Source organism: Alnus glutinosa, chromosome 6 (genome assembly GCF_958979055.1).
Source record: "Alnus glutinosa chromosome 6, dhAlnGlut1.1, whole genome shotgun sequence".
Taxonomy (NCBI): domain Eukaryota; kingdom Viridiplantae; phylum Streptophyta; class Magnoliopsida; order Fagales; family Betulaceae; genus Alnus; species Alnus glutinosa.
Genome location: NC_084891.1, coordinates 12,745,145 through 12,761,768, shown reverse-complemented (window position 1 = coordinate 12,761,768; position 16,624 = coordinate 12,745,145). Strand labels below are relative to the sequence as shown.

The following is a 16,624-nucleotide window of genomic DNA, read 5'->3' as shown; positions in this document are numbered from 1 at the left end:
CTGACGTCTGAACATCTGTATTTTGAATGCGATGCTTTCCTTATGGATGAGCACGTTTGGAAGGGAATCCACGTCGTCCAGACGATTGCAGCGATCTTCCCATAACTGTGTTTTGGAAGGAAATCCCATAGCTTCGAACACTAAGTGGCATCCAGACTTGCTGCTGAAACATTCAGACGGATGCAAGCTGGAACAGTTCGAAGCTTCTCAACATAGAGGAAAGTCTGGACTGAAAGTTCTCGTCGTCCGGACGGATGATTCTTTGGACAATTGGTGATCCGGACGGTATATCAAGGCGTCCAAACGGCTGGCAGGGAACCGAATTTTCTAACTTGTAAACTGTGCAGAATCTTCTTGAAGCACTTTGAATAGCGGAATCCCTGTTAAAAAGCATTATTACGAAGAAGTGATTTTGTCCAACAGAATGTGGCCAATTACAAACTAACAGTATCAGAGCTTGGTACACTCGGTATAGATTAAATTCTTGAGTGTGATTCTCTTTGACTTCAAATTATTTTCTGTCATGTCTATCAATGTTGATTTGATGGAAAAAGGTGAACTCCCAAATCGTTCAAACAATTTGAAGATTTTAAAATTTCTAGGATTGATCATCTACAAAGAATAAAAAATTTTGAAATAGAGAAAGATGTGCTTATTGAAAAAATTAAGTCTTTGGAAGATGATCTAATGAAATCAAAACTGCCTTTGGAAAAACCTTTTGATTCTGTTTTGAGTATTGATAGTTTTGCCTCTTCTTCACATGCTATGCCTGCATATAGAACTATGTTTGTTAAACCTAGCATGTCTAAACATCATACTCATTCTACTTGTGGGGGCAAGGGTAAAAATGCTAAAGGGATTGGGTATAAAAATTTCAATTCTATCCTTACCTGTCATCACTGTAGGGTTAGTGGTCATATCTGCCCTAATTTCTTTCTGATTCATTCTCAGAAACCTTGTGATAAACAGCATGTGCCTAGGAAAGATGCACTTGGTATTGAGAACCGAGTCAAGACCTTAAGTGATCAAGTCAAACTCATTAGTGAAAAGCTAGGTAGCCTTACCCCTAATGAGAAGAAATCTATCATGCTAAATAAAATGAAGAATACCACCAATAAACAAGTCTGGATTATGAAAGAAGATAACCTATGTTTGATTTCCCATACTGCCTTGAAAATACTTGATACTTGCCTGTAGTATTTGGATAGTGGATGCACTAAACATATGACAGGTGACAAGACACTTCTAAAGGATGTTCAGATGGGCAGATTAGGAAGAATCACCTATGGAAATGGAAGTCAATCCAAGGTTATCGGAGAAGGGCTTATTGATATTCCAAGACTGGGAGCATCTCTACAAGCCTTATATGTGGAAGGACTCAAGGCAAATCTCCTCATCATCAGCCAATTTTGTGACAATGAGTTGGTGGTTCAATTCCCCAAAAAGGAATGCAATATCTTTGACAGCAGTGGCAACTGGCTAATGTGAGGAGAAAGGACTTTTGACAACTGCTATGGCTTCCCAAGCCTCACTTCAGAGCCTCAGATAGTCTGCAACAAGGCAACCATTGATGACAGTGAGTTATGGCATCAAAGGTTGGGACATTTAAACTTCACAAATATGCTCAAGATTGCCAGCAAGAAAATAGTCAAAGATCTACCCAAGATAGAGAAAACTGGGAAAGGAATTTGTGGTCCATGCCAGCTGTGAAAGTAGACTCAAGTAGCTAACAAGAAAACTTTAGCTATTCTCACTTCCAGAAACTTAGAAGTACTGCATATGGATCTCATTGGTCCTACTAGAACTGCTAGTCTAGGTGGAAGAAAGTAGGTATTGGTGGTTGTGGATGACTAGTTCCAATTCACATAGGCTCTTCTTCTTCGGGAAAATTCTGATGCTTTTGATGCAACTCAACAATTATTCAAGAAAATTCAAATTGAGCAAATGTGTGCCATCACGAGAATCCGTAGTGATCATGGAAGAGAATTTGAGAATGCCAGATTTAAAGAATTCTGCCAATCACATGGCATTTAGGAAGAGTTTTCATCCCCCATTACTCCTCAACTGAATAGGGTTGTGGAGTAGAAAAATAGGGTCATTCAATAGATGGCTCGAGTAATGATCCATTCAAAGAATCTAGCTCAACACTTTTTGGAGGAAGCTGTCAACACTGCTTGCCACATCATCAATAGAGGCTACTTGTGGCCAGAAACAAACAAGACTCCTTATGAGAAATGGCGAGGAAAGAAGCCCATAGTCAAGTACTTCCGGATCTTTGGAAGTAAATGCTCCATTCTTCGAGACAGAGAAAATCTAAGAAAATTTGATCCCAAAAGTGATGAAGGAATATTCTTGGGATACTCCACCAACAGTCATGCTTACAGGGTTTTCAACAAATGAACAAAAATTGTGATGGAATCAATCAATGTTGTAATTGATGATGATGAAGTTGGGTCACCTAGCAAGGGGGAGAAAACTCAGTCCTTCCCAGACCTTTGGATCACAATATCATTGGAACCAAGTGGATCTTCTAGAACAAATTAGATGAGCATGGTACAGTGATCAGAAACAAGGCTTGTCTCGTTGCTCAAGGGTACACTCAAATTGAAGGGATTGATTTTGATGAAACCTTTGCTCCACTTGCTTGTTTAGAGTCCATCCGAATTTTGCTTTCCATTGCTTGTCATCTTGGATTCAAGCTATATCAGATGAATGTTAAAAGTGCCTTTCTAAATGGCATACTTTAGGAAGAGGTGTATGTAGAACAACCAAAATGGTTTCTAGATTCTCGTCATCCTCAACATGTCTACAAGCTAAAGAAAGCATTGTATGGCCTCAAGCAAGCTCCCAGAGCATGGTACGAGCATCCGACTACTTACCTGCAAGCTAAAGGGTTCACAAGTGGGTAGGCTGATCTGACTCTATTCATCTGGAGTCAAGGTAATCAACAGCTCATTGCTTAAATTTATGTTGACGAAATCATATTTGGAGCAACTCTGGATTCCCAAGCTCATGATTTTTTCAGAGGAGAGCAAGAGTTTCAGATGAGCATGATTGGTGAGTTGATTTACTTTCTGGGGCATAAAGTCAAGCAAACTTCTAAAGGGATATTTATCTCTCACTCCAAGTATGCCACAGATTTGGTCAAGCGGTTTGGTTTAGAAGGGAAGAACCATGCTCGTACTCCCACGAGCACAAGTGTCAAGATCAGTGCTGATCTTACAGGTAAGTAAATTGATCCTACTCTCTACAAAAGTATGATCGGGAGTCTTCTCCACCTTACAGCTAGCCGACTAGATATTTCCTTCAGCGTTGGAGCCTGTGCTCGATTTCAAGCAAATCCTAAAGAATCTCACCACATTGCAGTCAAGCATATTATCAGGTATGTTAATGATACTATTCTTCATGGCATTTGGTATTCAAGAGAAACAAATCTAGTGGTTGCAAGTTACTCTCATGCAGATTGTGCTTGCAATGCAGATTAAAAAAATAGTACTTCTGGAGGGTGTTTTTATGTAGGGACAAATCTTGTGGCTTGGATGAGTGGGAAACAAATTTGAACTAGCAAATTCATAAGCGGAAACCTCCAGTTTCCACGTGACATTACTACATTAGAGATAACTTACTCAGCAGAATATATTTTATTTTCTTTAAAAAGATACATCAGAATTTACTAAAAGACATATGTAATTAAAATATTACATTCCAAACTGATACAAAGAAATCATTGTAATCATTAGCTACATTAATAAACAGTTCTAACTCTTCAGTGCTAACAAAATCCAATCCTTGAGCTTTATACTCTTTCGTACCTGCATAATGGGCTATACCATAATGATAAGATTACTGATTTAATTAAATATATGTGATGCAACAATATGCAATGCAACAATATGATGACAGTTATAAACACTTATGCCAATGACTCAAACCGAAGAATCTATAATCTTTTGCCTTGGGCCTTTAACCCAAAGACCTCTATTCTTTTGCCTTGGGCCTCTAACCCAAGGTCCTCTATTCTTTTGCCAAGGGCCTTTAACCAAGGGACCTCTATTCTTTTACCTTGGGCCTCTAACCTAAGGACCTTTATTCTTTACTCAGGGCCTCAATCTTGGACTGTCTATCCCTCTCAGGGCCTCAAACCCGGGGATGTCTTGTCCCTTCCTCAGGGCCTCAATCCTGGGCTGTCTATCCCTCCCAGGGCCTCAAACCCGGGGATGTCTATCCCTTTGCCTTGTTTCTAACTTATAACTAACACATGCAATGTTACAAACAACATGCTCCAAACAAGTTGCATACTATTAAATAAAGCAGAAATCAAAACATTAAAGAAAGCTCTATGTGTATCACTCTGAGTGAGTAAGGAATACTCACAGTCCTTTGTTGTACAGTCTCTTAGTTCATCATCTTCGAGAAATTTTGCTTAAAGATGAGGAAAAACCAATAGAAATCGCACCCCTGGCTCACCAGAAAACCGGCACTAGAAACTGCCAGAAAAACGAGCCTCCGGGAGGATCGGGTTTCAAACTGCGGGTCTCCACAGTTCGCGGGTCATGGGCGTCGACGGTTTCGGCTCGGGTCCACTGGGATCTCTCTCATCTCTCTCAAGTCTCCTTCTCTCTGTCTCTTTCCTTTCTCAATCCTTCGATGTCTCTCTCTTGGTCTCTTCTCTGTCACGATCTCTCCCTCTTATTTCTCTCAAACCCACGGTCTTTCACTCTCTTGATTGGTCTCTCTGCATCTCTTGGTTAGAAGAGAGGAAAGGAAGGACAAAAAAGGAGGAGAAGGGAGAAGAAAGACCGAAGGAAGAAGCGTGTGGTTTTCAGAGGGGTGAGGGTGCGTTTTATAAATGTGAGAGTAATGAGTGTAGGAGCTGATAAAACGTGAGAGTAATGAGTGTAGGAGCTGGAGAGCAGGCTGTACAGTACTGTGTTGGTTTATTAAAAAGACTAGTGGAATACAATGCAAGGGATGACGCAGAGATAATTGATAGTTCTATAATTTATCAGCTGTTAGAGTATACACCGGGTCTTTTTAATACAATCTGTCTCATAAAATCTATTACTCTAAATCTATTTTTAGTCTAGTTTGTTTCATAATTAAAGGTATTTTATTACGAACATTATTACACATATTATTATTACACTAAAATATAAAAGTGTCAAATAATATTTTGTACAAATTATATACTAACTGAAATAATAATGAAGTTAATTAATCTAATGATTAATTATCTTGTCTATTTATTAACTCAGTAATTTTATGGTATAAAATAAATATATGTTTTATTAAAACAAGGTTCATAAATCAATTGAATATTTTTATAAAACAATTTATAAAACGAGTGATTATTTATTCACATAAATATTCATTTTTATTCTTTAACCTTATTATTAGATCTAAATTCTAATTTAAAAACATTAAATTATGTCTTAAAATCTGGGGCACTACATTCCTCCCCCCTTAACAGAATTTCGTCCCCGAAATTTGTAAACTATGATGCACATAAAGTTTACATTAAGAGAAGATTTAAAATCCTAAATCTTAAGTCTAGTTACAAATTTTGTGTGAAGTGTTTTAACCAAAGGCTACTCAAATAAAAATTTTCTGAGAAGAAAAACGATGTTAGAAAAAATGTAGATTTTCTTTCAATCAAATACTTCGTCAAAGCCCTTTTCACTAATAACCAAAAGAGTATAAGAAATAACATTTTATATAGTACCATGATCTATTTTGTGGGTCCGATTTATCGAGTACGAGGCGTACGAGTACTAACCCTTACATGGTTACTTTATTGTAACGCCCCAAATTTGAACCAGCAAATTCGTAAGTAGAAACCTCCAGTTCCCACGTGACGTTACTACATCAGAGATAACTGACGCAGCGGAATATAAATTTATTTACTTTAAAAAAATACATCAGAGTTTACTGAGTGACAAATGTAATTAAAGTATTACATTCCAAGTTGATACAAAGAAATTACTACAATCATTAACTATATTAATAAACAGTTCTAATTCTTCAATGCTAACAAAATCCAATCCTTGAGCTTTATACTCTTTCGTACCTGCATCATGGGCTAAACCGCCCATACATAAATATATGGGTCAGTCAACTGCTTTCAATAATGATAAGATTACTGATTTAATTAAATATATGCGATGCAACAACATGTAGTGCAGCAATATGATGACTATTATAAACACTTAAACCAAGGACTCAAACTCCAGAATCACTATCCTTTCTACGGCTTTTCACTGAGGGTCCTTTCTTAAGGCCTCAGTCCTGGGTTGTCTATCCCTCTCAGAGTACCAAACCCACATACTAGGGTTGTCTATCTCTCACAGGGCCTCAAATCCCACAAAAATCCATGGATGTCTATCTCTCTCAGAGCCTCAAACCCACCAACTGGGTTGTCTATCTCTCTCAGAGCTTCAAAACCGAGGATGTGTATCTTTCCTAAATCCATGGATGTCTATCTCTCTCAGAGCCTCAAACCCACCAACTGGGTTGTCTATCTCTCTCAGAGCTTCAAAACCGAGGATGTCTATCTTTCTTAAATCTAAGAATGTCTATCCCTCAGAGCTTCAAACCCACCAACTGGGTTGTCTATCCCTCTCAGAGCTTCCTATCTGTCTCTATGCCTTAATACTAAAACATGTCATATTACAAACAATATGCTCCAAACAAGTTGCATACTATTAAATAAAGCAGATATCAAAACATTAAAGAAAGCTCTACGTGTATCACTCTGAGTGAGTAAGGAATACTCACAATCTTTTCGTACATTCTCTCAGTTCATCACCTGTATAATTATAATTATACACATATAAAGTGTTAACATCATCTACCACAAATCCTAATTCTATTTTTGAAACCTCTTTACCTAATATTATTATTATTATAGAATTAACACATAAACCCATCTTCTGTAAAAAGCTAATATTTCTAATAAAACTATTTTATTAATATCCATTACTTCATTATTAGAGATAATTATTTATAATAATCTTAAATCCTAAGAACACGTAAAATTCAACTCAAATATCTTTAGATTTAATCAAAAATCTCAAAGACCAAGAGTTTGTGAAAATACCTCAAACTAATCGGTAGAAACGTAGATCGGGTTTCGTAGATCACGTTACCGAAGTCGGATTTGATATTCAACGGTTAGATCTTCATAGATCATGATTTTTGTACAAAAAATCAAAAGAGGAAAAACTGAGAAGGAGAAGCTCTCCCTCCAAAGGAAGAAAAACAGACGCACTCCTCAACAAGACGCAGTGCGTCTCATTTTATTGAAGGCCACTTGACCTTCCGTTTTCTTCTTCTCTTTTCTTTTCTTGTTTTCTTCTTCTTTTTCTTTCTTGTTTTCTTCTTCTTTTTCTTTCTTTCGTCTTTTCTTCTCTTCTTCCTTTTCACTTCTACGCTTCTTCCTTTCTTCTTTGTTTCTTCTTTTGTTTTCTTTTCTTTTCTTTTAGCATGTGGGGCGCAGGTCGCCCCACATGTTATATATATATATATCAATTTATTATTTTATTATATTATATATTTGCATAAATAGTTGGTGTTGGACCATTCTACGCACTTGTTGTCTTTCATAATTGCAAGCACAACTTGCAATTATATAAATATATATATATATATATAATATGTTATCATTATAAAAGGAATGGGATATTACAACAAGTGTATGGTGAGTAGTAGGAGCTGAAAATTATGTTGTCTGGATAAGGGTCTAATTAAAACGTAGTGGAGGACGGCTGAATTGTTTAGAAGACAATAAAGCATCAATCTCCTGCAGATTAAGTTAATCTGCAGGTATTTTTATACTAGATTTTTATCAATTTAATAAATCACTAGAGTGTAATTTTAAACCCGTTTTGAGTTCAGTTCGTTTCATAAATAAAGTAATTTTATTACGAACATTAATACACATATTATTATTACACTAGATAATAAAGTGTCAAATAATATTTTGTACAATTATAAGATAAAGCTAATTAATCTAATGATTAATTATTTTGTCTATTTTAACTCAGTAATTTTCGGATATAAAAATAATTATCCATTTTATTCAAACAAAGTTTCATTAAATCAATTGAAAATATTGATAAAACAATTTATAAGACGAATGATTATTTACTCACATAAATATTCATCTTTATCCTTTAACTTTATTATTCTATAAAAATGTGTTTTAAAATCTGGGGCGCTACATTTATCACATCTATAATTTCTTCAGCATCATCAAGGACAGAGAGTACGTTCGTGCTTGTGCAAGCTTTTGTGGTTAATAACTGCCTCCTTGCGACTTCGATCCTCCGGTAAGATTTGTAGGGCAACTTCTCTTTTAATGACCAAACTTACCACACTTAAAACAAATTGAGCTAGTCATCCTACATTCTCTCGCATGTAAATTACCACACGTATTACAGTGAGGTTTTTGATTAGCGGAAGCAGGCAGAAAGTTTCTGTTAATGGTTGGTTTGGAATCTTTTCCTATCGTTGGCCGTTTTGCCGGAGGTGACATCTGCTGTTCTTCTTGTCTTTCTAGGTTGTAAGCTGCTGCTGATTCGCGAATTCCTCTCTCTGCAAGAGATGCCACTTCTACTAACCTGGCGAGGTCCTTAATTTCGTGGCATATGACCCTTTCCTTGATTCGAGGATTGAGAGCGTCTTCGAAGCGCTCAGCCTTTGATTCTTCGTCTAGAATTAGGTTAACAGCGAACCTAGCGAGTTCCATGAATCGGACAGAGTATTGTTCCACTGTCATGTCGCCTTGGACTAGATTCTGAAATTCAATGGCTCTCAGTTGTCTTTGAGCTCTAGGGAAAAATCTTCTGATGTATTTGATTTTGAAGAGTTCCCATGTGATTATTGTCTCGTTTGGGGGTTCTTTCAGCAATACTTTCCTCGAGGTCCACCATCTTCCAGCTTCGCCCGTCAACCTCAATACAACATAACAAACCTTTTGTTCATCAGTACAACCAAGAGTATCGTATAGTACCTTGATGTCTGTGAGCCACGCCTCAGCTACGTTTGGCCCTTCAATACCTTCGAATGATCGAAAATTATGACTAGCGAAGTCACGAAGTGAGCAACCTAAGGGTTCAGCTTGCTCATTGGGTCGTGAGATTTGCGCTATTGCCTCGGCGAATTGCCTTGAGGTGTCAGCCATGAACTGGATCAAGGCTGGATGCACCCCATCGTAGAATGGTGGAGGTGGAGGTGGAGATGGAGATGGATGTTTACCCTGGTTCTTATGATGTCGATGTGGTGGCATCTTTTCTGCGTCAAGCTATTATGTCAACAATAGATAATATAACTTATTCGGACCTAATGAAGATCATGTAGGTAAATCATATCCAAATTATTTAAACAGAAAGGGATTTTCAAGTGCTACGATATCTAGTGTTATCAAACCATTCAATCTATTCTAAATGATAATCTTATCATTCCTTTAATAAAAAAAGAGGCGAACAAACACAATCATCGATAATCATAACACTAAGCACATAATCTAAAATAGTGTTATGTGCTAAGTGTACCTACATATGCATAACACACATACTCAAAAGTTTTTCATAAAAATTTTCTTGTTTTAAGATCTTTTGAAAACGTATCATAGTACATGAATGGATATTAATTTCCCACTTCGGAACATGAGTTTCACTCCCTCATATTCATTGGATTGTTGTACATGAATGAGTTGTCTCATCTGGGAACAAGAGTTTAACTCCCTCATATTCATTGTGTTAGATTTTGTGTTGGCTGCATTCTGTTGGACAAAATCACTTCTATGTTATTTTTCTGCTTTCACAGGGATGCTGCTTTATCCAGAGTCTACTCTTTAGCTATGTTCTTCGAGAAGATTCTGTGAAGTTTTCAAGGATTTATTTATGTTCCCTGTCAGCCATCTGGATGACGTGGTATTCCGTCCGGACGCTAATCAGTTAGCAACATCCGTCCGGACGACGAGATCTTTCTGTCCGGACGCCCATCAATGTCTAGACGCTTCGAACAGTTCAAGTTTGCATCCGTCCGGACGTAATGGCAAATCGTCTAGATGCTCTTCAGAGTTCGAGAAGATCCCAGTGTTTTAGTGCATCCGTCCAGACGATGTGGCTATACCGTTCAGACGCCATTCAGTGTTTGACAAGTATTAGGGTTTCTGCCTCAAGACATATTTATGGGAATATGAATGCTACCGTCCGGCCGATGTGTGATCCCGTTCGGACGATGTCCTCCATAAGGCAAGTCGTGCACTCTAAGTTCAACCGTCCGGACGTCAGTCTTCATGGTCAGGACGATCAAGCTTCAAATATTGAAATTACGTGCACCAGTTCAACCGTCCGGACATTAGCCTTCAGGGTCCCGACGCTCCAAGCCTTATTATGGTAATTATGTACAGCCAAAGTGCAACCGTCCGGACGCTCGGGAATTACCGTTCGGATGCGGCCTTGTATGGAAGCTTTCATTGCTACTTTGGAAGGCGGTTGCAGTTGACCGTCCGGACTGTCGGTCAAGCCGTCAGGACACCCTCGGGTATTTTGGTCATAACGTTTTACTCAAATATTGGATTGGGACGAAATCGGCGTGGTTGGAAAGCTAAGAAAAAGTTCTGTAAATTGAGCATATGGATGGCCTTCGTCCGGACGGAAAGATTTGCACGTCCGGACAGCCCTGCAGAAAATTCCAGAATTACTTTTCGGACAAGAAAAACTTGGCCCGTCCGGACGGCCCTGGCTCCCGTCCGGACGCATGTCCCATAGAATTCGTTTTTGAACTAATTTAGAGCTTCCTAAGCCAATAAATAAAAGGCTCTAAGTATGCTTTCAACATAGAATTCGGCGGTGAATTCTCTACAGCTTAGAGAGGGTGTTTATGGAGATATTGAAGATCTGCTAGCTCTCTAGCTCTTGCCAAGTGTGTGAATTATTCAGCTGTGAAGTCTATCTTAGGGGTTGTCCCTAAGGTAAAGGATTCCATTGAAGACCCCTTCAGGTAGGAGACCGAGTTGGGAGGCGTTCGTGTTGGGTTACACGTTCGAGAGCAAGGTACGACCACTGCATCAGGGGTATGTGAGTGTTACTATCTTGTATCTAGTCTTGTCTTCTGAATAGTGGATATCCTGGGTTTGGCTGCCCCTGAGTGGTTTTTCTCTTAATTGAGTTTCCACTTCATCAACAAAATATTTGTCTCCTTTAAATTTCGCATTTAATATTTTGTTGCACACTGTTCACACACACTTGTATAAATTAGAAGTCCATTTATTTTTCAATTGGTATCAGTGCAGGCACACTCCGTTGAAAGGATTTATTTCCTGAGTGTGATCTCATCTCTTGTGACTTCTATTTTTTTTATTACACCTTTTATCATGGATTTCTCTTAGTTATCTGAAGAAAATCATGACATTGAGCTCTCTAAAGTTTTTGCTAAAATAAATAAAATTGTTTCTCCAAAAGAGCTCAAAAAGGTGAAGCAAGAAAAAGAGTCTTTGATTATTCAGTTATCTGAATCACATGCTTTGATTGACTCTTTGAGATCTGAGAATACCATGCTATTTAACATTATTGATACACTTGAGAATAAATTAAAAGAATCTGAGGGTCTCTTGAAAAAATTCTCAAGTGATAATTTGAAAAGCATGCTTTGTATTCATTCAGATATTTCTAACAAGCCTGCTTCAATTGTTGATGATATGAGTACTTCTACTTCACATGCTTCTGATTATGAACTAGATTCTATTGATATAAACCTGTGATAGTAGATACAGCTTGTTTAGAAAATTCTTGCTTAACTAATCATGTGATGCCAAAATCCAAAGATACAGGTACACAAGCTCATGGTAAGTTTGTCCCTACTTGTCATAATTGTGGGAAGATTGGTCATATTAGGCCAAATTGTTATTTGTTGAAATCCCACAGGCCTTGGATTAAGCAGGATGCTCTGAGAAAAAGTGAAGTTAAAGATTCTTACTCAGCAAAATATGTCCCTCCGCATAGGAGACATATAAAAGGTAAAGGCAATGTTATTTGTAGGAATGCTAACTATAATTCTGCAGAGAATGTCAAGAAGCATTCAAGCAAAAGAAGCTTTCCCACCTTCCATTACTGCAGCATCATCAATCACATCCGACTCAAGTGTCCACAGCCCCAGGCTCAAAAGCCAAAGAAACTGCCAACAAGAGCTACATCAGGCACTCTACCTCCTACGGTACATCAGGCTTCACGGCATCAGCAGCAGTTTGTTCCTGCCTATCAAAGTGGCAAACCAAAGAAGAACAAACCGAGGCGCTACAAGAGAAAGCCGCAGAAGCCCACTAGCAACCATGGCTATGAAGGGTTGCTGAGCCTGATGTAAGATATGCTAAGGAGTATGGCTAATATGGACATGACCCGCAAACCATCTCCACGGGTTAAGCAAGTATGGGTCAAGAAGGATGAGACCATTCACCCCATGAGGGGGAATGAACGCATCTAGCAAGAGAAGGTGCTCATGCCTAGGATTCGGTTCCTAATCCTAAGGCATCAGGTTTGATTGCTTGCACTTTTACTTGTTATATTTGTGTGCTTACTATGAAATCGAGAGAGCATTGCAGGTACTTGTTGGGGAGGACAGAAAAAGCAGGTCGAGCGACTCTTTTTCTGTATTTGCATCATCGGGTTTGATCTTGCCTTGCATATGATGTCATTTCCATATTGCATTAATTTTTTAATAAAAATAAATAAATAAATAAATTTGGGGAGAATTTGCAAGATATTTTTTTCTCTAGGCATATCAGATATTGCATGTATTTTCGCCCGATATCTCAATTCTTTGGGTATTAATTTACTTTGCTTAGATATAATTGAGAGTCTCTGACTATAATTTGCCAAGTGTTTTCCTTTATATGCAAAAGTAGGATAGCTTCTTTTCTCATGCAATGAAAAATGTGCACTATCCACGACTCCCCTAAAAGGTACATCTTTCCTTCTCTGACTTTGTGTTTCTAGAAATTTTGGATAAGAGAAGAGGTATTTGATAAGATGGCCAAATTGACCACATGCTAGTTGAACCTAGAACCTAAAAACTCTGACATTCCCTCTAGATTGCAGCATCATAACAATCAAGCAGCAAATCATATGAATTCTGTGCTTTAATCATTCACTGCTTATATGCTGAATTTGATTTATGCCTTGCCCTCTACGTGAGAGTAAAACATTTACCTTGTCCTTCATGGTACAAGTAAAACAATTAGGTATTGCATCTCAGGGGGAGTGTATCAGATGAGGGTGGCTAGGCCCTAGTAAATTATAAGGTTTGACTTTTGACTAATCTTGCATTGATCTCTATTGTCTGGGAAATCTAGTTGGTCTTTATCATATCTATGATAGTCATACCTTGCGGGTTAAGTCTTCACACACACACGCATTGCATGAGTTGAGTTGTCTATTTGAATTTTCTATGTCCACGAAAATGTTTGTGCTGATTGAACTCTTAACTCTCTTTTATATCTCTGCTTAGTTTTGAGATGCTCCCTGATTGTGTTATTAGTAGATTATACATGCGTGTTCTGAAACTGACTTGAGAAAAATTAAAATTTTGTAAATTTTTCTTCAGTCTTCTGTTTTTCAGTGTGAAGCATCCGGACAAACCTATTCTTACATCCGGATGAGCGTAGTCTTGCCATACGCTGTTCTAGCAATAGCTGTCCGGATGGTTAAGTGACTTGTCCGGACAGGTTCTCAACAGGTTTAAGACTTGCGTTCCTTTTTCTGCCATACACACATCTTTGCATTTTTATTGATTTCTCATGTCATGTTGTGTGTTTTTGTCGTGGATTTCTCCTGAGATTTTGGCATTTTTTGCTCATCTCTTATCATCCCATGATCTTCATTGTGTCTTCTGTTATTCTTTTAAGTCTTTGTGCTTTTAGAAAATAGGAATATTTGTTGAGATATTTTCTTGAGATAGTGTGCATGAAAATCCTTCTTTCTCTATGTGTTGGGCTGATCTTGATATATTTATGCCCAATGAGTAGCTGCATTGCTTATATTTCTCTTTGACATTATTTTTGGAACTAACAGGATCTAATGGTATTTTTGGAGATATTTCTAATTGCTTTTGGTTCAGGAATATGACATCCAGTGGCTCCCAGCACAGTGTTTGACAGATGCATCCTTTTGAAATGTTTGAGGTCATGTGTTCAAAATTTCTAAGGGTCTCAGGATTTAAGATGAGATTTTCCCCCCAGCTCATGCAGAGTCTTCCGTAGCATTCCCTCAGATTTGCTTCACTCAGAAGTTCAGTGGTGAATCTCCTCAGTTATCTTGCAGACCAGTTGCTTAGAGGATTGTCAATCTGCGGATAACCAGTGTCAGGCTTTGCAAAATCAAGAGATTGAAGATCTTTCAGTCCATGGTTCCCTGCTTCCTGAGCTAGAAGCCGAAGTAGTACAAATCCAGCTTTTATACGGATTTCTCTCCGTTACTTGATTTTAGTGGATCAGCAGGATTTGATACTTGTAGGATTTATGTTCCTCTCTTTTGGGCCACTTACAGACTTTTCTCTAGTTTCCTATCGATTAGGATTGTAGAACCTTTTTTGTCTGTGGATATTATTACTATGTTTATCCTTGTACTTCTGAGACATTGAGGGGGAGTAATTGTTGTGTGGTTTTTCTCATTACTCTGTTTTACCCTTTATCCCTTTGTGACAAAAAGAGGGAGTAATTTTTGTTTGATTTGGACCGGGATTGTATTTTTAACCGATCAAGTACTTTTGTCCCAGAATGGCCAAAGGGGGAGTTTGTTAGTTTTTGTGTTGGCTGCATTCTGTTGGACAAAATCACTTCTATGTAATGTTGCTGCTTTCACAAGGATGCTGCTTTATCCAGAGTCTACTCTTCGGCTATGTTCTTCAAGAAGATTCTGTGAAGTTTTCAAGGAAGTTTATTTGGGTTCCCTGTCAGCCGTCCAGACGACGTGGTATTCTGTCTGGACGTTTATCAGTCAGTAACATCTGTCCGGACGACGAAAACTTTCCATCCGGATGCCCATCAGTGTCTAGAAGCTTCAAAGAATTCAAGGTTGCATCCGTCCAGACGTAATGGCAAATCGTCCGGACGTTCTTCAGAGTTCGAGAAGATCCCAGTGTTCTAGCGCATCCATCCGGACGACGTGGTTATACTGTCCGGACGCCATTCAGTGTTTGACAAGTATTAGGGTTTCTGCCTTAAGACACAATTATGGGAAGACGGCCGCTACCGTCCGGACGATGTGTGATCCCGTCCGGACGATGTCCTCCATAAGGCAAGTCGTGCACTCTAAGTTCAACCGTCCGGACGTCAGTCTTCATGGTCCGGACGATCAAGATTCATATATGGAAATTGCGTGCACTAGTTCGATCGTCCGGACGTCAGCCTTCAGGGTCCAGACGCTCCAAAGCCTCATTATGGTAATTACGTGCCATCAAAGTGCAACTATCCGGACGCTAGGGCAACACCTTCAGGACGTGGCCTTGTTATGGAAGCTTTCGGTGCTACTTTGGAAAGGCGGTTCCAGTTGACCGTCCAGACGCTCGGTCAAGCCGTCCGGACACCCTCGGGTGTTTTGGACATAACGTTTTACTCAAATATCGGATTGGGACAAAATTGGCATCGTTGGAAAGCTAACAAAATTTTCTGTAAATTGAGCATCTGGATGACTATTATACTCGTCTTAACGTCCTCCATCCGGATGGAAACATTTGCCCGTCGGGACGGCTCTGCAGAGAATTCCAGAATTACTTTCCGGACAGGAAAAACTTGGCCCGTCCGGATGTGCGTGCCTCAGACTTCGTTTTTGACTTGATTTTGGGTTTCCAAAGCCTATAAATAAGAGGCTTGAGGCATGCTTTCAACACAGATTTCAGTGGTGAATTCTGTACAGCTTAGAGAGGGTGTTTAGGAGATATTGAAGATCTGCAAGCTCTCTAGCTTTACTTGTGCATGATTTGATCAGCTGTGAAGTCTATCTTAGGGGTTGGCCCTAAGCTAAAGGATTCCATTGAAGACCCCTTCAGGTAGGAGACCTGGCTGGGAGGCGTTCGTGTTGGGTTACACGTTAGAGTTCAAGGTACGACCACTACATCAGGAGTATGTGAGTGCTACTACTTTGTAACTAGCTTTGTCTTCTGAATAGTGGATATCCTGGTTTTGGCTGCCCCAGAGTTGTTTTTCTCTTAATTAAGTTTCCACTTCGTCAACAAAATATTTGTCTCATTTAATTCGGCATTTAATATTTTGTTGCACACTGTTCACACACACTGTTAAATTAGAAGTCGATTTATTTTTTCAGTCCGGACATCAGCCTTCAGGGTCCGGACACCCCAACCCTTATTATGGTAATTACGTAAAGCCGAAGTGCAACCGTCCGGACGATCGAGTAACACCGTCCGGACGCAGCCCTGTATGGAAGCTTTCAGTGCTACTTTGGAAAGGCGGTTGCAGTTGACCGTCCGGACGGTTGGTCAAGCTGTCCGGACACCCTCGGGTATTTTGGTAATAACGTTTTACTCAAATATCAGATTGGGACGAAATCGGCGTCGTTGGAAAGCCAAGAAAAAGTTCTTTAAATTGAATCTGGACGGCCATTAGTAG

At 38.9% G+C, this 16,624-nt stretch overlaps 1 protein-coding gene across 1 annotated transcript; it reads right to left on the bottom strand.

The window, feature by feature from the left end:
* Nucleotides 1-8,353: 8,353 nt before the first annotated feature.
* Nucleotides 8,354-9,286, bottom strand: LOC133871537 (uncharacterized). The gene has a single exon (XM_062308970.1). The coding sequence runs from the start codon at nt 9,284-9,286 to the stop codon at nt 8,354-8,356; it is 933 nt and encodes a 310-aa protein (XP_062164954.1).
* Nucleotides 9,287-16,624: the final 7,338 nt, after the last annotated feature.